Source organism: Stegostoma tigrinum, chromosome 47, assembly GCF_030684315.1.
Source record: "Stegostoma tigrinum isolate sSteTig4 chromosome 47, sSteTig4.hap1, whole genome shotgun sequence".
In the NCBI taxonomy this organism is placed as follows: domain Eukaryota; kingdom Metazoa; phylum Chordata; class Chondrichthyes; order Orectolobiformes; family Stegostomatidae; genus Stegostoma; species Stegostoma tigrinum.
This window is the reverse complement of record NC_081400.1, coordinates 4,200,708-4,223,503: the sequence shown is the minus strand read 5'-3', so window position 1 is coordinate 4,223,503 and position 22,796 is coordinate 4,200,708. Positions and strand designations below refer to the sequence as shown.

The 22,796-nt window shown below is 45.9% G+C and overlaps 1 protein-coding gene across 1 annotated transcript in view; it reads left to right on the top strand.

The window, feature by feature from the left end:
- Positions 1-644: 644 nt before the first annotated feature.
- LOC125449681 (putative PIP5K1A and PSMD4-like protein) overlaps positions 645-22,796 on the top strand; it is a 54,254-nt gene continuing 32,102 nt past the window's right edge. Inside the window, exons 1-7 of the mRNA XM_059642979.1 lie at positions 645-690; positions 7,444-7,485; positions 15,295-15,326; positions 17,946-18,032; positions 18,778-18,908; positions 20,930-21,047; positions 22,370-22,522. Coding sequence (XP_059498962.1) covers positions 660-690; positions 7,444-7,485; positions 15,295-15,326; positions 17,946-18,032; positions 18,778-18,908; positions 20,930-21,047; positions 22,370-22,522 — 594 coding nt within the window. The 5' untranslated portion in view covers positions 645-659. The remainder of the gene's footprint in view (positions 691-7,443; positions 7,486-15,294; positions 15,327-17,945; positions 18,033-18,777; positions 18,909-20,929; positions 21,048-22,369; positions 22,523-22,796) is intronic.

The following is a 22,796-nucleotide window of genomic DNA, read 5'->3' as shown; positions in this document are numbered from 1 at the left end:
CATGCGCAGTTGCGCGGTGGCGGGAAGCCTATGGCATCAGCGCAGGCGCAATAGATAAAGCAGCGGGTCACTGAAGCCCCAGGCGGGCAGAGAAAATAGCTGCGGCCGCGCGGCGCAGGCGCAGTAAAAAGAACCGGGCAGCGAAGAGTCTGGCACCTGCGCAGGCGTATTCTGAAGAACCTGTGGCCCTCCACCCCGCGCAGGCGCACCCGTGAGAACTGGGCGTTGATGCGCCGGCACCTGCGCAAGTGTATGAGGGAGAATCGCAGAGGCGAGGCGCCGGCTCTTACGCAGGCGTACTAGGGAGAATCGAGGCGATGCGGCGCCGGCACCCGCGCAGACGTACTAGGGAGACTCGGGGCGGTGAGGCGCCGGCACCCGCGCAGGCGTGGTTGTGGGCCCGCACGGCGGAGCGGCGGCAGCTGGGGTCTCGGTCGCCGGCGGAATCTTCACTCGTGGCCTTTCCTTCCCCGTTCCCCACCTCAGAAACAAAAATCAAAATACTCTAAGTTGCCCGGGAGGAGTTTATGGTTTTCCCATATCCCCTTCTCCCACTCCAAACCTTCGCCCCACGGGGTGGGGGTCCGGTGGATCGGACACGATGGTGTCACTAATCTAGCCCCAGGCTTCAGGTTTTGCGACTAGGCCTCAGCGGCAAGATGGCGGCGGAAGGGAGCAGCGGAACCGCAGGTAAAAGCAGAGTCCGCGGGAGGGAAGCAGGCCGGGTGTAGAGGAAACAAAAGGCAGGAGGCAGAAGAGAGGAATATTGGAGGAGTGATATGGAGGAAGAAGGGGTTGGAAGGAAGAGGTGTTGGGAGGGAGTGATGGAGAGGAGGATGGGGGGGGAAGGGAGTGTGGAGGCGAGGAGAAGCAGGAAGGTGTAGGGGAAAGGGTAAGTGAAGGTTGTAGAAGTGCGACTAGAGATGCAAGGTAGAAGAATAGGGGGCCAGGAAGATGAGCTGGGGTGAAAGAAGGGGATTAGGAGAGCAGAGAAGAATGTTTGGAGGAAAGAGAGTAGGGCGTTGATAGAAAGACAGTTGGCTAGTTACTCGTGGATTTTTTTTAAAGCAAAGTAACATCTCGATATTTCCCTCCTTGAATTACTGGCTCTGCCATAGTCTGATTCTCTCTGTCTCTGTCCCAGATGGTGTTATTTATTGACTAAGCTAATGACATAAAAATAAAGTTGCCTCTAAATAACAACAAAACCTAAAATTAGGTTAATGCGATCTCTATCACTGGGTGTTATAAATGTATGGCAATGGCCCAGTATGTTTTTAACTGCACATCTGTTGATGTGTCTCATTCGAGTACCTGTAATATTTGTAAAGAGTACAAGATGTACGAGAATGCAAAAGCAGTTGAGCTAAATACCGACACCATCTTTGTTGGATGTTTTTGTGACCTGTTAAGGAAGAATTGACTGCCTTTGAAATTTGGGGAATTGGACTGCAATCTCATTTTGGACATCAGCACAGTTCTATCCCCCTCTAGGCTTCATGGCTGATCCCCTGTGATCTTACGTTGATGTGGTTTGTTTCTGGCCAGTAGTAGTTTAGAATCAGACACCAGTGGTTCTGCACTGTTCGTCTTCAAGTGCTGTTATCCAAAGAAGCATAGTTACTCAGTCATTGGGTGTGTGTGTTGACTGCAGGCTGCGAGGGAGTGACCAATGACTATTGTACACCATTGTGGGTTATCGATCTGCTTAAGGTGTGACACACTGGTTTTGGAAGCTGTTCAAAGATGTTTGCAGCTATGACTTGATGAAGGGGTTGTCTTATGAGGAAAAATTGAGCAGTTGACCTGTACTCATCAAAGTCAAGAAGAACAAGCATTGATTATTTTTTATTGTGAGATTGATGGGGGTGGTTGCTAAAGACATTTCCCCCTGTGGGGTATTCTAAAATGAGGTGTCTCATAGGGCCAGGAGGCGAAATTCCTCCACCTCCTTAATCCTTGTGCTAACTTACAGTGCAGATGAAGTGAGGTGGACGTTGTCCTGGTTCTGTGTGAAGGCAGGCTATTTAATTGCAAAAAGGCTTTCAGTTTCCATTTTCAGCAGAGTATTATAGACCTGCCACTGGTTGGGCTGTCACTGCACCAGTGACCTGAGGATGGGATAACTTGCCTTTCTGTAGCACCTTTACTGTCCCAGAACACTTCACACCCAAGTATTGGTCAGGTTCAATGCAAGGTGGGAAGGAAAGGCAAGTATTGCGGGGTTCTGTTCGGAGGTTTATTTTTATTATTCCTGTAGAACGTGGGCAGCAGGTTACTGGGCAGTGTGATACTCGGTTTCTCGCTGTTAGGGGAACTGAAACAGCCTTATCTTGCCACATACATGCAAGTGTCTAGATTGTCAAAGATAAGCCTGTGGTAAGACTTGTGGTAAACATCTCCACAACTTGAGACTGTTAAAATTACCAGTTTGTTTTTGCCTTGTCCTAGGAAGCTATTTTTGGCTGACTTAGTAGCATTGTTGTGTGGCTCCAATAAACCCAGTCCAAATTTCTCAGGCTACTGATTTCACGCTGCTGTGTGCCCATCAGCGGGTTGATGTGGTGGTTTCAGTTCTAAAACAGAGGGTTGATTTGCTTGGTGACACTCACCCGTCGGATGGCCTGGACTGGATTCAGTGGTTGTCACGTCAGTTGGTGCTTGTCTTTGTCCACTAATCCTCAGTTAATGGCCATGTAGCACCTTCAGCATCTGAAGGTACTTTGTAGGAATGCAACCTGAGTTATTAGAGATTTTTCTGAAGAAGGGTCCCAACCCGAAACGTCAAGCTTTCCTGCTCCTCTGATGCTGCTTGGTTTGCTGTGTTCATCTGGCTTCATACCATGTCATCTCAGATTCTCCAGCTTCGGTAGTCTCTTAATAGAGAAAGGTTGGTTTTAAATGGCATCTCACTGGGAGTGGGAGAGGTTTTGGGAGAGTATTCCATAGCTTGAAAAAGCAGTGGTTGCCAAACTAGTTTCCTGCTGTTGAATGTTTTGGGGAAAGTATGCAGAAGATTTGAAAAAGTTGTAAATAATTACAAGGCTCCTTTCCCTGCCCCAACTGCCGCAGAGGCATTATCTGTGGAAAGTTACTTCCTTTGCTGTGGAATCTTACTCTACCCAGGCGTGAGTTAGTGTACTTGGCATACTTCCATCTGTGGGGCATTGATCTGACTGTCTCCTGGTGCGTTGATGTGATATCAGTGAACGAGAATGTTTGAAAGTGTGTCTTGTTTGGCTGGCCTTACTTCAATGTCTGCAAGGGAGACAGACATAACTGGGTCAACATCAGTGTTCTGCAATTTCTAATCCTATGGTCAGGTTATGTGAAGGTAAATTTGTTTGATTTTGTCTCCACATGAGTCAGGGAGGCTAATTAACCACTATCCCCATGCCGCCCCTCTAGTCAATGTGGGATGCAAGCTTTGAGGAGTTTCATGAAGACTCTGTGATGGCCGTGTTATGCTGTGTGTGCATGGGTATCTGACTTTCAGTGTTGGCGTAGTCACAGTCCTAGCTTGAATGGGCTGGAGTCTCCACTCTGAAGAGGTGAATGTGGAATCTGGCCTGAAACCCCCTAGTGCCAGGGGGACTGATTAGACCCTGTGCTGTCCAGGAGGATGAGATTTGACACAAGGCCACAAGTGGTGGGTGAGGATTGGAGGGGCTGAACAGCCTGCTATGTCCTTGATAACACAGTGTGGAGCTGGAGGAACACAGCAGGCCGGGCAACGTCAGAGGAGCAGGAAAGCTGACGTTTTGGGTTGGGACTCTTTCTGAAGAAGAGTCCCACCTGAAACACCAACTTTCCTGCTCCTTTGATGCTGCATGGCCTGCTGAGGAGCAGGGAAGCTGGTGTTTTGGATTGGGACCCTTCTTCAGAGAGAAGGATCCCAACCCGAATCGTCAGCTTTCCTGCACCTCTGATGCTGCCTGGCCTGTCGTGTTCCTCCAGCTCTGCACTGTTATCTCAGACCCCAGCATGGGCTGTTCTTACTGTCTTCTATACCCTAGGCTATCCGCTGACCTGACCTAACCTGGACAAGGGGTTAATGGGTGGGCAAGAGAGCTGGGGTCCAGGCATTGGTACTGTACGCCAGTCTGCTCCAGAATAATTGGAACCAACTTACTAGGGGTGTAGATGGTGGGACTGTGTGAAGAAATGACTTTGCAGATGAGGGAGACATTGTACAGTGCAGACACAGGAACTGAGCAGAGTTTGGCCACGTTTATTATAGTGGAGCCAAGATATTGAAGTCTAACTGCAATCTCTGGGAGGAACCAGCGACCAAAATGGGTTGAGGTGTAATTTTGTAGGAAGGTGCTTATTGTTGGGAGGGGTTATCTGCTGACTTGTCTACTCATGAGCCTGAATGTTTCTCGGGGGCTGCAGCCGGGATGTGATGACTGGAAAATTTAGGTTTGGAAGGCTGGGCCTGGATGTGCTCGCAGTATCAGTATGAGACTTTTCAATTTGTGAACAGTACAGTTTTCCAGAACTGGAAGTTTTCAAAACACAGCTGGGAATCAACCGAGGTGAACTGTAACAGATTCTTTCAGATAGTGGCTCAGGAGGTTTGAGAGTATTATTTTGTGTTGTGAGGCTGTGCAGGTCACTCCTGGATTAGCAGTTGTTTATATGTCATCGGTTTAGCAATCTTTATGCCCTCTGGATGTCCCAATGTATCAAGTTGTGCACAGCAAGATCCCATAAATGTCATGTCGTAAGTGACCTGATGATCTATGATTATGTTTGAGGGTTTGATGTTGGCTCATGACGCTGGGAGGATGTCCTCTGCTTTTTGAAATAGAGGCCTCGTGTTCCTCTGCGTTCACTTTGGTGGCTTGAAAGGACAGCACCTCCTGGCAGTGTGGCACTCCCTCAGTCCTGGCCCTCCGACAACCTGGTTGGATTATTGGCTGAAGGGACTAGGAACGGGTGTAACAAGTGAAGCACGTGAATGGTAAACCGCGTTGAATAACTAGTTTTCATGCTGTACCTCTCGCTGACTCTTCCGACCAGTGAACAGATTTGAGTCATTGAGTTTTGATATGATGGATTATATTGATGCTATTGAAGAGGTTGGTGGTTTGAACACTGACTAATGTGCCCACTTTTGTGAGATGAAATGTAAATAGATCAAAGCCATTTGTGCTGCTTCAGTGCTGAGTACTGTAATGGAATTCATTAGCAGGAGTAGGCCTCAGAATTCTATTTTAGAACAATCTCGAAAATTGAAGACAGGCGTGGATCTTGAATGGGAAGATGTCTGTCCTACCACTGTGATTGTTCTGATGGAGGTGAGAATACTGAACAACATGGTGGACCAAGATCCCATCTGCCTCCTCAGAGCAGACTAAAATGTCCCAAAACTGCTATCAGCAAAGCTGGGGGTCATTCCCCTCAGTATCGGGATCAAAATGTATCCCTCAACCTAACTCCACTGGATGTTTTTCGAGAAAAAAACAGGTGTGAGCCCTGTTAGTGGGAGCTTGCTGTGCTGCAGTCCACCCATGTGACTTCTTTTCAGAAAAAGTGGTTTAAGGCACTTCAGCATGTCGTGGCCATGCAAGGTGCCATAGAAATATGTGTCTTTCTACTAGCAGACACAAAAACAGAAATTGCCAGAAAAACTCAGCAGGTCTGGCAGGATCTGTGGAGAGGAATCTTAACATTTTGGGTTGAGTTATCTTCCTCAGAACTTCCAACTCGCACTTCGGGTTCTAGCTGAAGCATGGAGGTGGGTGAAAGGTCAGCTGGAGATAGTTGAGAGGTCGCCCTCAGGGCTAGCCTCAAGTCTGCCCCACTTTTGACTGACATGACTGATTTAGGATCAGGACGTCGGCTATTCAGGTCTGCCAACCGTGTGTGTGGTCAAATGGGGAGGCAACAGCCGAGTGGTGTTCTCACTGGACTGTTAATCCATGTACCCAGTAATGTTCTGGGGACCATGGGCAGGTGGTGAAATTTGAATTCAGTAGAAATCTGGAATTGAGAGTCTAATGGTGACTCTGAATCCATTGCCACTTTTTGGAAAAACCCATCTATTCTCTCGTGTCCTTTGGGGAAGAAAACAGCTATCGTTACCTGATATGTGTGATTCCTGACCCACTGTGATGTAGCTGACTCTTAAACTTCCCTCTGGGCAATTAAGAGTGGGCAATAAATGCTGGGCTAGCTGTCAATGCCCTCGTCCCGTGAATGAATTTTTAAAAAATGAGAAGCCTCTCAAATAGCCTCAGTCAATTGCAGATGGTATATGTTGGAAGCATGAGAGCTGGATGAGAGAAATTGCTTTTGATAAACTTGTTTGGGTTACGGGGGGAGATTTGAACCTATACCTTTCTGGGCCAGAGGTAATGACACTGCGTCACAGGATTCTAAACCTTGAGTTACAGTAAATCACTGAGGGTCTGACCAGAGTTCTGACGTGATGCGAGCTGATGAATGTGTGTGGTTCTCTGTTGTAAATAGGTGTTATCAGCTGAAACCTGAAGTTGCAGTGTAAACCCAGCATTTGCAATAGCATAGGCCAGCTTCCTGTTGTAGGCCACCACACACACACACACACACACCACACACACACACACACTCCAGTAGCTGGGTGTGAACAGTGACTGCTGAGTGCCCTGCCACAGTGTGCACCGAAGGTGGTGAGTGAACGGAGTTCACCTGATGCCTGGTGATTATCTGGAATTGGGTGGTTGGAATGTTTTTGTGAAAATAGTTTAAATGTTTGGCATGGTATACAGTTCTTAAATTCTGGGTGTGCTCTGCTACAGAGGGTTTGCCATGGATGAATAACATGTGATGTGCATTATCGCTGTAATAGTTTGGGAGCCAGAATTCATTTGCATGACTTATTTGGCTCTCCCACTCCTGTTGCTTAAAGATTGCTTTCTGACTGTTTGGGATTTGTGATTTCCAGCACCATTTGGCAAATATCATGCGGATTGTGCCAGCTGGGGTTGTACTGTCAGCCTGGATTCTGTTCTGTAGTCGCTGAGGTGGAGTTTGAAGGCCTGATGCACTGGATGAGGATAGTAATGCAGCCCTCAGTGAATTGAGCTAACCCTTAATATGCTAAAACTCTTCAGTTAATTGGGTTCGGAGGGAGTGTTGAGGACCAGTTCTCTTGGGTTTGCTGGGTCAAATGTTGTCCCTTACCCATAATCACTAGTTTCCTTGATCTGAATCGTTTGTGGGAGCTTGCTGTACACAAATTGACCTGGTGTCCCCCTACCTTGCAATAGTGGCCGTGATTTGTGGTGATGAGAGGTGCTAGTGAAATGCAATTTCTTTGGCCTGCTGATGGCTCACAAGATGCGGGAGAAAATGTAGGGCTGGGGGCTCTTGCGCGGTGTCTAATCTCTTTCCTATTACAGCGATCCTTCACTTCCAAGTTCTCTCTCTTCACTGGGTTTGTCTTCTCTGGTGTAGAACTGCGGCTGTGGTACGGGCAACTCGTGGCGAGATTGCGAGGTAACGTATGAGGTGCTGGTGCTGTGTGGTAGTGTATAGAGCAGCTGAATGTGTAGCATATTAACACTAGTTATTGGTGGCACTGTGCCTCTTCTGAGTGTGCTTTGTGAGACCCGCTTCATTGAAGAGTGTGGTGCCGGTTAGTCACTTTGTTTTTTGTGGTTTTGAAACATTAGATTAGTTGCATGCTAAATGGGCTAGTGTGTGGGGAATGCTAAACATGGGTTAGAATCTCTCGCTAGTATAATGTGAAATGAGGCTGTTTGGCTCATTGAGACTGCGTGGCTCTCTTAAACGCGATTTCATTGGACCCAGTCTTTGCTCCCTCTCCTGGGCCAAATCTTCGATATTCTCAGTGTTGATTCGAGGTCTGGAGTGTCGGGGTTGCTGAGTTTGTATCTAGTGTCCAGCCCAGAAACTGGCACAGCTGCTTTATATGGTCCAGGTCCTGGTCTTGTGGTGTTTGTATGTAACCTTTTTAAAGCTTTTGTACACCTTTGCCCTCCATAAAGCCCAGGATCTGATAAAATCTATATTCTGTATTCTGCACCTCCAGTGATTTGTGCGCGTATACTTGGGTCCCTCTGCACCTGCAACCTCTTTCCTTTTTTAATAAGCTTGGCCCTTTTTCTATCCAAATGAATTGACACGATTTTCTGCAGTGAATTTTATTAGCTGCTTGATCCACCAGCCTGTTTCGTATCCTTTCAAAGTCTCGTTACCTACCTCGCAGTTTGCAATGCTTCCAGATGTTGTCAGCTGAGAGTTATGGAATGGGAGCATGTGTGCATTAGTCTGGTTCAACTGTAACAGGAGGAGCAGGGGTCCTAATCCTGAAAAATAACCATTCTCAATAACTTTATTGCCTGCACAAGACCAGTTTCATGCTGTCTCTGTCTCATATCATTCCCAAGGCTCCAGTGTTGTTCAGAGTTCTGTTAGATGACACCTTATGGAATGTATTTTAGAAGCTCTAAATGTCTGATCACTTATCCTGAAACTATGACTCATAACTTTAGATTCTCTGGCCTAGGATAGCAGTCGTTCTGCATCTGTCTCACTGGTCCCTCTTGTAAATCGTTTATGAAATAATAGTCATATGGCATGGACACAGGCACTTTGGCCCAACAAGTCCATGCCGAACATACCCAAACTAAACATGTCCTACCTGCTTGCTCCAGGTCCATATCCCTCCAAACCTGTCCTATTCATGTACTTATCCAAGTTGTAACTGTGCCCACGTCCACCACTTCCTGAGGGCGTTCATTCCACACGCGAACCACCCTCTGTGTAAAAATATTTGCCACCCCATGTCGTCTTTAAATCTCTGTCCTCTCACCTTAAAAATGTGTTCCCTAGTCTTGAAATACCCTATCCTAGGGAAAAGACACCTGCCATTAACCCTGTCTATACCCCTTGTGATTTTATAAGCGTCGATAAGGTAACCGCTCAACCTCCTATGCTCCAGTGAAAGAAGTCCCAACCTATCCAGCCTTTCTTTATAAAGCAAACCTTCCAGACCTAGCAATATCCTGGTAAATCTCTTCTGACCCCTCTCTAGCTTAATAATATACTTCCTTTAACTGGGCGACTAAATCTGCACTCCAGAAGAGGTCTCACCAATGTCCTGTACAATCTCAACGTGACTTCCCAACTCCTATGCTCGGAGGACTGAGCAATGTGTTTCTATATCCTTTATGACATGGAGACTAGAACTAGGAAACCGCGCCTATATTTTCAGTCGTACTTTTGCAAAATTTTAAGTTTGCTTCAAACGGAAAAATGACAACCACCCTCCCGATTACATGTCAGCATTGTCCCAGAGGCAATGCTGCTTAAAATAAATTTGCCATTGTTTTCTTTGCAGAGCTGTTGGGGACGCTGTGAATTTAGAAATACAAGTTGAACTGGTTTTAAGTTAGCTGCACTGTTCCAAAAAAAAGGCCTAATGTTTCACCAGTGTTTCGGGTAAATGATTAAATAGTGGATGTTCTTGCTCTAATTCTCCTCCTCCCTTCCCAAGACTCAGTCGACCATTCTCTGTCTGGAACATGGTTGGAGTTAGGGAGCGAAGAAAGGAGAGGGTGGAGCTTACCAATTTTGCACACTGTTGCAAAGTGGGGGAGGGCATGCAGGAAGTGATGAAATTTGTTTCTCTGCTTGGTTGCTACCTGTTGCCCAGAATGCTTCCGAGCCTCCTGTGATTTACTGTGGGTTACTCTCACTTGCCTGAGTCAGAAGCTTATTAATTCAGTTCCCACTCTGGAGACTTGAGCGTCTAATCCAGGCCTGCACTTCCAGTGCCAGCGCTCACTGTCAGAGAGTCAGGCTCGTCGAAGCACTGTGCTATCAGAGTGTCAGTGCTGAAAGAACACCGTCGTGGCCACAGGTTGGTGCGACGATTTGAAAACGTGGATAAAAATTTTTCTGCTGGATCAGGGGCAATCGCTTCAAATGTGTGACAGGAAAGTTTAGGACGTTTAATTGGTTAGTCCATACTTAGCTTTGCAGCGATTGGTAATTGGTGGTTTGCTTCATTTAACATGTCATTAAACTCTTCAGCTGATGGTACTTATGGAACTTTGGTTTTGATTACGAATGTTGTAGGAGTGGTGATAAATGGGCGAATAGACACGGTGAGAAGATAATGGAAGCTGCCAAGGAAAACACCCAATCTGAGTTTAATGCTGACTTATAAGCCTCCAGGTATTATAGATTGGACGCACCCTTGTTAATTGTGCTGTTTTAAGGCCGTGTGTTTTGAGTCTGCACAGACCTGCTCAAATGTTGATCTCTCCAGATCAGCTGGCTGTTCCACTGCTGTTTTTGTCGGCCACTTATGAATGCAAGCTAAAACCCTCATACAAATAATGATGTGGTTGCAAGGTGGTCACGGCATCTGTGGAATGCAAGTTACTTCACTTTTCAGGTGTATGACCCGTGGTTCAAGTATGCGGCCTGCTTTGCCACATTCTTGAGGGTGACTGTCGATGGTGATAAGTGCCAACCTTACCATTGAGGTCCAAATTCATGAGAATGAATTACATTGGGCTTACAAAGAAAAATTCCCCAAGCCAGCTAAGTCATAGTAGGGAGTTTGCGTGTAGGATAGGTGAGGGGTCTGAGCAAAATCATGTGAAATCCTGCTTTAAGTTATCAATGAGTGGCAACTGCACCCTTCAGTTGAGAATAGAGCTTGAGTCTGGCTGTGAGGCTTCCTTTCGGTCTTGTTTGTCGACCAGACCCTCGCAATTGAGTGCATTCCAGAGGCTGGCATGGTGAGGCTCACCGGTGTGATGTTGCCCCATGTTCGAGCGGTACCAATGTGCTGACTATTCTGAGTAAGGTCTTGGTGACTAAAAGCAAATGAGGGCATTAATCTGTGCAGCCTCCATTAATTCAACCATTTGTTCTGAGCAGATGCCATCACCCTGCATTCCATGAGCATAATTTAGTTAAGGACACTGTGGCTGGCTCTGGATAGCAAGCACAGATCGTCTACGCTCCAGTACATTAGTGAGCTGCAGTATTGGAGGGGCCACTGTAAAGTGCGTGTCACCTTAATGCTGCCTGGGCTGCTGTAATGTCCGATCATGTCCTTGCATGTTTGGGCTGTGCCGTGAGACAGGGATGCAGTGCCAAAGTAAAGCTATCAGGCTGTTGGGGAGGATTGATAAGAGTATTCAGTGTGCGCTGCTTCGTCTAAAATGGCATTGAATCCCATTGTCAAATTATTTCTTTCCTTGTCCCACGTAGCCAGGAAGAACAAACTTCAAAGTAGAAAACTCCTGTGTGGCAATCACAGGATCCTGCTGCCTGGATAGTTTTGGGAGGTTGTCATCCGTATCGACAGATGAATTTGGCACACATTCACAGTTTCTCAGTCAGAATTCTGTGCCAGCGCCCAAGCCAGATGGTGAAGCGGAAGCAGAATGTTAATTTTGTCCTCACGAGCTTTTCTTGACTTCTAGCGCAGGATGTAATGTCAACTTAGCACCGTGATTTGATTTCTCCCACTTCTAGTCCATGCTTAGATACCTGGCTTTGGATGTTAAGACAGGATTTCTGTGTTTTCCTCTAGGAACACCATCTCTTTCTAGGGTACTCAGCTACCATTTGCCTGTATGGCCTCCCTCAGGTGAAGAATAATCCTGTAAATTGGATGTTGTTGGACAAGTGACTTTAGTGCCTATGCTTATGAAATAGAGGTAGGACTGTGCTATTCAACCCATCGAGTCTGCTCCACTATTCAGTAAGTTTGTGGCTGATCTGATTGTAACCTTAAATCTGCATCCCTGACAACATTACATCCCCATGTTTATGAAGAACCTACTTACCTCTGCCTTAATCAAAGATTATACCATCTCATCCCTCACCATCTTTTCAGAATGAGACTTACCACACTGTGAGCAAAGAAAAAATTTGCTTAATATCTGTCATAAATGGGCCACTCCCTTACTTTCAAACTGTGGCCCCTGGATCTAGATTCTTCCATAAGAGGAAACCTCCTTTCCACATCTGCCCTGTAGCGTTCCCCTCGGGATCTTGAAATGTAACATTCAAGATGCCTTTTGTGTCTTGCTCTGTTAATTATACCCTATTTGATTGCCGCAATGAGCTTGTGTTTCTGTCTTCTCCCTATTCTCACTTTGGATTGTTTCCTGACTCTATCTCCTCATGTGGAGTGTCTCTTCCCTTGCTATCCCAGTGTCATTGTGAGGCTTGCCTCACCTCTGGCAATGTCGCACAATGAAGACGAAGTCTGAATTTTACTAAATGTTACTAACTGCTGAACCTCCGGCTCTGGAAATCCCTCCCTAAATCTCTTCTCACCGAATTAAAGGCTGTCTATGGACGCAGGGGGCTAATCTCAAGTATCCTGAAGGAAATTGGGTTCAGTTTTGCACATTTGCCAACCAAGTGAAAGCTGGAACTTTGTAATTGTTTGGTAGGGGTGGGCTGAGGTAGGACTGCAGCCAGTCAATTTCAGACAGCTCAGTGTGCTTCCAGAGCACTTCTAAATGAGCCAACAAAACCCTCATTCTCTGAATTCACTTAAAACATACAGCAAGTAAATCCTGCAACATAACAACATAAGAAACAGGAGCAGGAGTAGGCCCTCAAGCTGCCTCTGCCATTCAGTAAGATCATGGCTGATCTTTTTGTGGTCTCAGCTCTACCAACCTGCTTGCTCATCATTAACCCTTAATTCCTTTACTATTCAAAAATCTAATCTATCTTTGCCTTAAGAACATTCAACGAGGTAGCCTCAACTGCTTCACTGGGCACAGAATTCCATAGAATCACAACCCTTTGGGGTGAAGAAGTTTCTCTTCAACTCAGTACTAAATCTGCTCCCCTTTATTTTGAGGTATTCTAGTTTCACCCACCAATAGAAACATACTCTTTCCTTCTATCTTATTTATTCCCTTCATAATTTTATATGTTTCCAAAAAGATTTCCCTCATTTTTCTAAATTTCAATCAGTATAGTCCCAGTCGATTCAATCTCTTCTCATAAGCCAACGCTCTCAACTCTGGAACCAATCTAGTGAATCTCCTCTGCACCTCATCCAGTGCCAGTCCATCCTTTCTCAAGTAAGGAGACCAAAACTGGACAGAGTTCTTCAGATGTGGCCTTAGCAGTACCCTATACAGCTGCAGCATAACCTCCTTGGTTTTAAACTCCACCTGTCTAGCAACGTTGGACAATATTCCATTTGCACCTCTTTTAGTCTAGGGTGTGGGAGTGTGGCTTCCTGAGCAAAGTTTATTCGTTAGTGACTGGAACTGGAGAATGCCTCGTGGTGATTTTGTTTGGAAGCTGTTGCTATAATGTGTGAATGGAATTGTCTGCGAGTTGAGACTGGTGTTTTTGCGGAGGGGCTGTTGTGGGGGTGGGGTGTTGAGAAAGAAATATTTGTGACGCTGACGGGAAGTGGCTGTAAAACACTTGCTTTTCTTAACCCAGAGCAGTCAATATTGATTGTGAAATCCTTTCATTTCACACTTCAAAAATTTCCTCAAGTTTTCACCACCTCATTTTCCCTGCACCTTTATGAAAAACTGCTTTTTTAAAATTCTGGGTTCAGATGAAAGTCCCCTCGTTTATTCTATAATGCAGCAGTCCAGGTTTATTCTGTTGGATCTTGTTAACAAGAAAGACGTTTGACTCTGTCTTGGCTGGCGTAGAGCTGGAATAGGGAAAGTGCCGGGTGAGAGAGGGACCGTGTGGCATGAGGGGCCATTGGTATCGACCAGACCCCAACGCGTCTGGCATTAGAAATTGCCTGCACCCCTTGCCACCCACCCAGAAGCTGCTGGAGAGCTGTTTTGGGCATCTCTTGGCCATCAGGACTTGCTGTCTACATTGCCAAGTGCTCATCGAGGTGCTGTTGGCATTGATAAGCTGGAAGATGCATCACTTCTAGTGCGGTTGCTGACTGACTCTGTGTTTGTGCATTAATATGTTTGGTTATTGTAAAGTCATAGAATTGTACAGTACAGAAACAGACCCTACTCATGCATGCCAATCAGATATCCTAAATTCATCTACTCCCATTTGGCCCATATCGCTCTGAACCCCTTCCTATTCATGTCCCCATCCAGATAGCCTTTAAATGTTATAATTGTACCAGCCTCCACCGTCACCTCTGGTGTCTCGTTCCATTTACTCACCACCCTCCAAGTGAAAAAGTTGCCCCTCGGGTTCCTTTTAAATCTCTCCCCCTGCCCCCCCCAAAAAAAAACCTAAGCCCCCAGTTTTGGATGCCTCCTCCTCCAAACCACCCTGGGGGGAAAAGACCTTGGCAACTCATCCTCTCCATGCCCCTCATGATTTTATAAACCTCTATAAGGTCACCCCTCAGCCTCTGAGGCTTCAGGGAAAATAGCCCCATCCTATTCAACTTCTCCCCATAGCTCAAACCTCCAACCCTGGTAACATCCTTGTAAATCTTTTCTGATCCCTTTCACGTTTAATAACATCTTTTCTTTACAAGGAGACTGTACTGAACACAGTATTCTAAAAGTGGCCTAACCACTGTCCTGTACAGCCACAGCATCACTTTCCAACTCCAATACTTAAGAGCACCTGTCTGTTGACAGGGAATTTATTTGTACAATGTGGGCATTACGTGCTAAACCACTGTATTTCTCTAATCATCCTGAAGAGCGTGATAGTGAGCTATCTCCTAGAATCGCCGCAGCCCACATGGTATGGGGACACCTATCGTGTGTTGGGAGGGAGTTTCAGGGTTTTGAATAACTGGCGAGTGCTGTTCCAAGTCTGAATGGTGTGAGGTTGGACGTGGTGGTTTTCCTGTGTATCTGCTTGCTCTTCCAGCGACTTAAGCGATTGTGGGTTTGGGCGATGCTGTCTAAGGAGCTTTGGTGCATTGCAGCAGGGCATTTTGTAGACAGTACAGACTGCTGTCTGTGCTAGTGGAGGAAGCAAACACTGATCAAGCAGTCTGGTGCTTCCTGCATTGTGTTGAACGTCTCGAGCATTGTTGGGGCCACGCTCGTTCAAGCAAGAGGGTGGCATTTCTTCATTTCTAACTGTTCATTGTATGTGGTGGACAGGCTTCAGGGAGATAGGAGGTGCGTTACTCGCTGCAGAATTGCCAGCCTCTGACCTGCTGTCGTAGGCGCAGTGTACATTCTGAAGCTGCTTTTGTTGTGTGGCGCTTAATGTCGTAAGCAGCAAAGAGGGGAGCCTTAAAAGTAGGGTCAGTGATTTACATACCACTTCTCACTGTTGTTTCAACTGATGTGTACTGACCATTTCCTTTGTTTTTCTACTTTGTAGGGTTGTCTTCCAGGAGAGTGCCATCTACAGAGGTATGTTAGTGATAAATACATCCTGTTGGATGCTGTAGCATAATTTTATTTATTGTCGTTGTTGCTGCTAGATAACCAAGTCTAGATTGCAGGTGTGCTTTGTGTAGAAATGATCATCCTTAATTCAGCCATGATTCTCTCCCAATTTTATGAATGATGTCTACAGCTTGTATCTACTGCTGTAGTGACTCGCAGCCCGTGTGATGGCATCGCCTGTGACATCACTGCCAGAGATGCCGTGGGACTTGTGCAGTGGCGTCATACAATTAAGTTTATTATTACAGCAGCCCTGTGCCGCTGAAGTGAATTACAAAAAACTGTTCGCATCAGCCAGAGGAGTGTTCGGAAAGAATCCTCAGCTGCAGCCTCACTGGATGGCTTGCTCCTGGAGCGCAGTGAAGGGCCGGGTGACAAGGGTGAAAGCAGTTGAGGCGGTGAGCAGGGAGTGAGGCTTGGGCTGGTGGGGGGAGGGGGGGGGGGTGCGGGGGAGAGAAAAGCAGCAGCAACAGGCATATCCCTTCCGGGTCAGTGACTTCAAAGGTACTGTCCTTATCGTCAGGTGCATTGACACAAGGTGCCCCAAAGCACTTGGCAGTTCATGATAGCAAACGTGTGCCAGTTTGAGAAGTTGGCCGAAACCCAGATGCCTGAGGCTGAGGGGTTGGCGTCCTCCTGATGCTAGTGATGACAGGCTGTAATTGTAACATGACATGTTTACATGGGAATGTGGATGTCGGGATTTACAGTATGGCAGTTGGGGAAGCTGACGGGAAGTAAGGTTGCAAAAGTTTATTCATTTGCTGTAACAGGTAGGCAAAAAACTTAAGTACGGTTGTATTTTTGGGAGCCTTAAAATCGCCCTTTACTTAGCCTGGTTCGTTACGGGAGGTGAAGTTGGGAGTAGTGCTATTGACAATTTCTGCATTTAATGGCCATTTCTGTGCCCTGAATGAGTCACTTTCAGGTGAATGGCCTTTTTGGGTGCACCCATCCACCTGAAAGGTTTCAGCTATATACCCCTGCCTTCTATTAGTATGCATGACACTTTATTCATGGGGTGTGGATCCAAAATTAAGTGCCAGATCTATTGAATGGATTTGAATTCCCTGGCCCTAGTGAGATTTAAACCTGTGTGCCTGATTTGGACTTGGAACATTAGCCTGAGCTCCGGAATACTGGTCCAGAAGCATCACTCTGGTGTTGTCCTTTGTAGCGATTGGAGTCTCTCATCCCTTTTATGCCAATGCCGAATCCCTACCTGCTACTTGGGATGTTGCCATAACTGAAATCCCTGCTGAAATTGACTAACATTGCAGAACAGTGTTCTTAAGCCAGCCCCTCCTGTCTCCGTGTGTGTCTCATGCCCTAATTGCCATGATTTTGAGGGAATATTTTAAATGTGCCTACAAGCCCTAGTTATGACTGACAGCATTGACTTTGTAGGACTTGGGGTTCCTGTGGCGACCCCTTGAGGCCATTGGGAGAGTCCCTTTCAAAGGGGGAGATGGCAAGAGACGCTGAAGCAAGTCAGAGGATTTAAGGATTGAGGGTTAAAGAGACTTGAAGCCATAAAAGGAAGAGGTGTGTTTGTAGAAACCCAGCAAGATTTTCAGTTTATGTACGGCTTCTAACAGACTGAAACATCTCAAAGTGCTTTACAAGAGTGTTAGCTGTGTGAGATGTTGAGAAAGTTGATGATTGAAAGCGCGGCTGAAAAGGTTTATGTTGGAACATGTTTGGAGGAGCACAGGGATGAGAAGGTGGTTGAGAGGGGGGCTCCAGAACTGAGCACTGTAGGCAGAAAGACATTTGTATAGTGCCTGTCGTTTTACATTCAGTGAAGGTTTTACCAAGAGAGCGAGTGTGTCAGTACTGTGGCTTTGAGAGGAGTATTTAGTCCTAGTTTTTTTTTTACATAAAAGAAAGGTAAGGATAGGTGTCAATGAGTCTAGTCAGCCAATAAACAGTTTGTGAGGCCTTTGGTTTTCTTTAATTTAAATGTTGGAACAATAAAAGCAGCCTGAACAGAGCCAGGATTTTAGTTTCTCAGTAGCTGTTGCTGGTGTCTTGAAGCTACAGTACATTTCTCCCTGCTACTTTCTTTCTCTTTGAATTTTCTCTTGATTGTTCTTTCCCTCCTGGACTGGAAAATTGCCTGTGAGACAATCTTTTTTACCAAATTTGCCTTTGCCAAGGGTGTATTTATGGGATGTTACTATAATTGGGACAGTTATTGTTTTGTAGTAAAATAATCTATTATTCTGTTATGTTATCCAGTAGAGTGAAGTTATTCCAATTTGTTTGTTCTTTGGTTGTATTTTAACTATAAAGTAAGAATAGTGTTTTGCTTCAAGCCTGGTAGTTTGACCAATTGAATTGCATCCAGAACACCACAACTGGCACTTGCCTTTAAAATAAGAAAAAGTTGGAGTCCAGGCCATCATCTTAACATATTTTGAGGGGGTTTAGTTGGACCCATGAGCACGAGCAAGTGAATTTCAGAGGGTGCAACTGCTGAACGCTTCAGTTATGGAAGTTTACTTTCCGAAATGCGACATGAATGACCTGCATCGGACCCCACAGCATTGCCTTCAACTTGGCTTGCTTTCTCGTTGGCAGATGGCCTCCGCCTCTTCATACGGCACACAGTTGAAGAAGATAGGCCACCGACGAGTGGATTCCACCGGGGAGACTACGTATAAAAAGGTGAACGTCTATCCCTGAGACTCTATATTCGCCTCTCTCCCGCTTCAGAGCTTGTGCGCATTGGAGTCCTGTTGCATGCGTGATGCAGCTCACCCAAGTGGCTGTGTGTGTGAGAGAGATGAAGGCCCTGACATTATACTGCACCATGCCTTCACTCATGACACTCAATCCAATGCTGCTCAATGGCTATCATTATTGGCCATCTTATCATCGATGATATCCACTTCCCATCCATACCCAGATAAGGGGGCTGAGAAAGCCGATGGTCTATCAGTGCTTTAACCCCTTTGTCCCAACCTTGAAAACCTAAGATGCTGAAGGCCACCCAACTTCACTCAGCATGTGTTCATGATTAAGAAGGCGGTGGAATCAAATTCAACACCAGTTTCCCAAAGTTGAATCGGATAAAATGGGCGAGTGGGTTTAATTTCGAAGAGCTGGCTATTCACGATGGGATGAATGGTTGTCTCTTCTCCTATAATCACAGCACTGGGAAAGGATAGAGCTGTCCTATTGCAAATCCTGCACACTTCGCTGACCCATCTTGCTATGGTTTTTATGCCGCAAGGCATGCTTTCTCGAGTGGATCACAGCACACGAGAAGGGGGAAGAAACATCAGTCGCCTCGTTTAAGCGTGTGTTGGATTGAGGAATGGTGTGGACATGAGCCAATGTCGTCATGTTTCTGGAGTCGGTGCGAATTCCTGCTTCTTGCTCTGATCTCGTGTGTGTTTTTCCACCACAGACGACCTCCTCTGCCCTTCGAGGTGCCATTCAGCTGGGGATCACACACACAGTTGGGAGCCTCAGCACTAAGCCCGAGCGTGACGTCCTCATGCAAGACTTCTATGTGGTGGAGAGTGTTTTCTTCCCGAGGTAAGGGACCCAACAGGCAGCTAGCCTGGATAAAAACTCTCATGCTAATCTACAGGTGGTTGAGATGCAACAGTCACATATAAAACAGCTTCCGGATTGGATTTATTCATTCGTGGGATGAAGGCATCGCTGGCCAGGCCAGCATTTAATGCCCATCCCTAATTGTCCAGACGGCAGTTAAGAGCCAACCACATTGCTGTGGATCTGGCTTCACCTGTAAGGATGGTAGTTTCCTTCCCTAAAGGACGTTAGTGAACCAGATGGTTTTTTTTTCTGACAACGGATTCATGGCCATCATTAGACTTGTATTTCCGGGTTTTAAAAAATATTTTGGTTTCAGTTTCACAGTCTGTCATGGCAGGATTCAAACCCGCTTCCTCAGAACATTACCTGTGTCTCTGGATTAACAGTCCAGCGAAAATACCACTAGGCCATCACCTCCTTGAGATTCAGTCCAGGAGTGTGGAGAATGTGGGACTCGCTCTCATAGGGACTGTCTGAGATGAATAACAGATGCGTTAAGGGGAAGGTAGATGACAATCAGTTTGGAAGTAGGGAGAGAAAAACTGAGATTTTGCAGACACTAGACTAATATTTAGAAGGGGCAGGTTGGCTTGTGAGGCGAACTGGTCTAGCTAGGCTCTGGTGTTGAGGAGTACAGCCCACCTTGACTGAAACACGCAAGTCCCTAATGGGTCTTGGCCAGCTCCCTTTGGATTCAATGTGATCTAACCCTTACAACATGTGGAACCTTGTTGAGCACTTTGCTGGAGTCCGCGTACACAGTGTCAGCCACTGCCATCAATTGTCTTCTTTGTCACCTCTTCATAAAAACTAAATTAAGTTGATGAGATGTGACGTGCCACACGCAAAGCCATCCTGACCGACCCTAATTAGTTCTTGCCTTTCCAAATACATGTAAATCCTATCCGTCAGAATCTCCTGCAACAACTGATGCACCATTGGTATAAGGCTCACTGGACTTTGGTTCCCTGGTGTTTTGTTACCACCTTTTTTAAGTAATAACACCACGTTAGCCATCCTCCCGTCTTCTGGCATCTCGCCCATGGCTATTGTTGATACAGACATCTCAGCAAGGGCCCCAACAATCTCTTCCCTAGTTTCCCACAAAGTTCTGGGAAACACCTGATCAGGCCCCAGGGATTTAACTGCCTATTATGTGTTTTAAAATCCCCCAGCATTACCGCTTCTGTAATATGAGCACTTTTCAAGACACCACTAATTCTCTCCCCAAGTTCCCTAGCTTTTCAGGTCTTTCTCCACCGTAAATACTGATACAAAATATTAATTTAGGATCTCGCCCATCTGTTGTAGTTCCACACGTGGACAGCCATATTGAACTTTAAGGGGCCTTATTCTCTCCCTAGTTACATAATGTATTTATAGAATCTCTTTGGATTCTTGTTAACTCTATTTGCTAAAGCTATCTCATGTTGCCTTTTTGCCATCCTGATTTCCCTCAAGTATACTCCTCCTGCCCTTTGTACTCTTCTAGGGATACACTCAATCCCAGTTGTCTATACCTGATACATGCCAGCCCCTTTTTCTAGACCAGAGTCTTTATACTCCTGTTAGTGTCAAGAGATTCTGGCTCTGAACTCTTGTTATCTCACTCTTAAAGGCCTCCCACTTCCCAGTCGTCCCTTTACCTGCAAATAACATCCCCTAGTCAACTTTTGAAAGTTCCTGTCTAATGCCATGAAAATTGATCTTACTCCAATTTAGAACTTTGCTCGCTAATGTAACTTTCCCATAACTATTTTAAAACTATTAACATTGTGATCATTGGCGCCAAAGTACTCCGTCTTTGCCACCTCAGTATCTTTCCCTGCCTTATTTCCCAACAGAAGCTCATTCTCTTTGCAGGTACGTCCGTATATTGAATAGGAAAGTTTTTGTGTACACGCTTAACAAATTCCTCCCCATCCAAGCCTTTAACACTGATAGTCGCGGTCTATGTTTGGAATGTTAAACTTTGCTTTGTTGTTTTGGATCTTTAGTGAAGGAAGCAACTTGACACCAGCCCATCACTACGCTGATTTCCGGTTCAAAACCTACGCGCCTGTGGCATTCCGGTATTTCCGGGAGCTGTTTGGAATTCGCCCCGATGACTATCTGGTAAGTGTCAGTGGCTAGTCTCTGAAGTAGTGGCGGGAGCATGCTTGTATTTGAAGGGCTTGTTGCCCGGGCATAGGGTGAAGATTGGTGATTTTAAAAACGTGAGTTGCATGTTTGGGAGGAGCCTGAGAGATTGGCTGTGAGACAGGGCAAGTATGGGTGAAGAATCCAGGTGGCAGCATTTTGTGCTTGCGGTGGGGGTTATGTGTTGGGATTTTCAAACTCTGTGTGTGTGAGAGATGACAGGCAGTGCTGGAGTCAAGTGCCTTGACACAACTGTGATGGTGCAGTCTGAGGTTGAGAAAACAGATCAGACACAGGCAATAACTGTTGTAGGTATGTGTGAGTCACAGGAGAAGGAGTGCAAGGAATGACTGAGGGAGCAGAGATTCATTAGATCATGAGAGCAAACCAATCTTCCATCCACTGACTCCATCTACTTCTCGCTGCTTTAGGAAGGCAACCAACATAATTAGAGATCCCCCTCCTCCGTTTTCTTCTCTTCCAACCCTTCCATCAAAAGCTCAAATGCATGCACCAACAGATTCAAGAACAGCTTCTTCCCCGCTAATATTAGACTTCTGAATGGACCTCTCAGATTTTAAATTTAATATTGATCTTGTTCTCTGTGCTCCTTCTCTACAGCCATAATATTGTATTCCTCGCTCTGTTCTATTACCCTAATACACTTTGTATGGCGTGATCTGCCTGTGCTGCGCACAAAACCAATCTTTTCATTGTACCTAGGTACGTTACAACAGCAAATCAACTCAAACAAAGTGAGATAGGATAGTATTGTGCCCTGACTTATTGGCTGATCTTCTTCAAATTAAAGACTTGTATTTGTGCGCAACCCCATGCCTAGGTGGGCATTGCAGTCCACTCATCACAAGTGGGAGACTCGCACCTGTCCTTCTAATGAAAGACAAGGAATCAGGCCGTAATGTTTCCTTACATTTTAAACTGGTAGGAATGCAGGAAGCTTCTGCTACGTTGCACGTCTGTAAACATCTTTGCGAATCAGCAATTCTGCTGATTGTTAAAACAGCATGGTCCCCGTACAGGTGCAGTGCAGTGTTAACAATTGTAACTTGCAGGCTATTAAATGCTTATCTGAAATTCCGATTTGCAAAGGAATTTACAGACTGATCACAACTGTCGCCATGCTTCCCCCAGAACTTGAAATGTACTTGACATTTAATGTTGGCGTGATGTCATGGGAGTGACTCTATGGGCAGAGGGATCTTGGTGATGGTTGTTGCATTATACACTTACACTGTGTAAATTGAAGCTTCTTTCCCTTTCTCTCCTCTCACCGGCAGTATTCTTTATGTAACGAACCACTGATTGAGCTGTCTAACCCCGGTGCTAGCGGCTCTGTCTTCTACGTGTCTGCTGACGATGAATTTATCATTAAAACGGTTCAGCACAAGGAGGCGGAGTTTTTACAGAAGCTGTTACCTGGCTATTACATGGTGAGTTTTACTTGAAGCATATTCTCCGTTATGTTGGGCTGATTAGCTGCTATTGGAATGGTGCTCCCTACCTACACTGCATGGACTGGAACAGTTCAAGCAGGTGGCTCACCACCACATCTCTGTAAAAGGCAACGAATGGCAGCCTAGCCAGCGATGCCCAAATTCCATGGCTGTGTTGAAAAAGAAAAGTCCGGGTGGCTCAGTGGTTAGCACTGCTGCCTTATTCTCGGGGCCACACGCACGCACACACAGTCCAATGATGTGCAGGTTA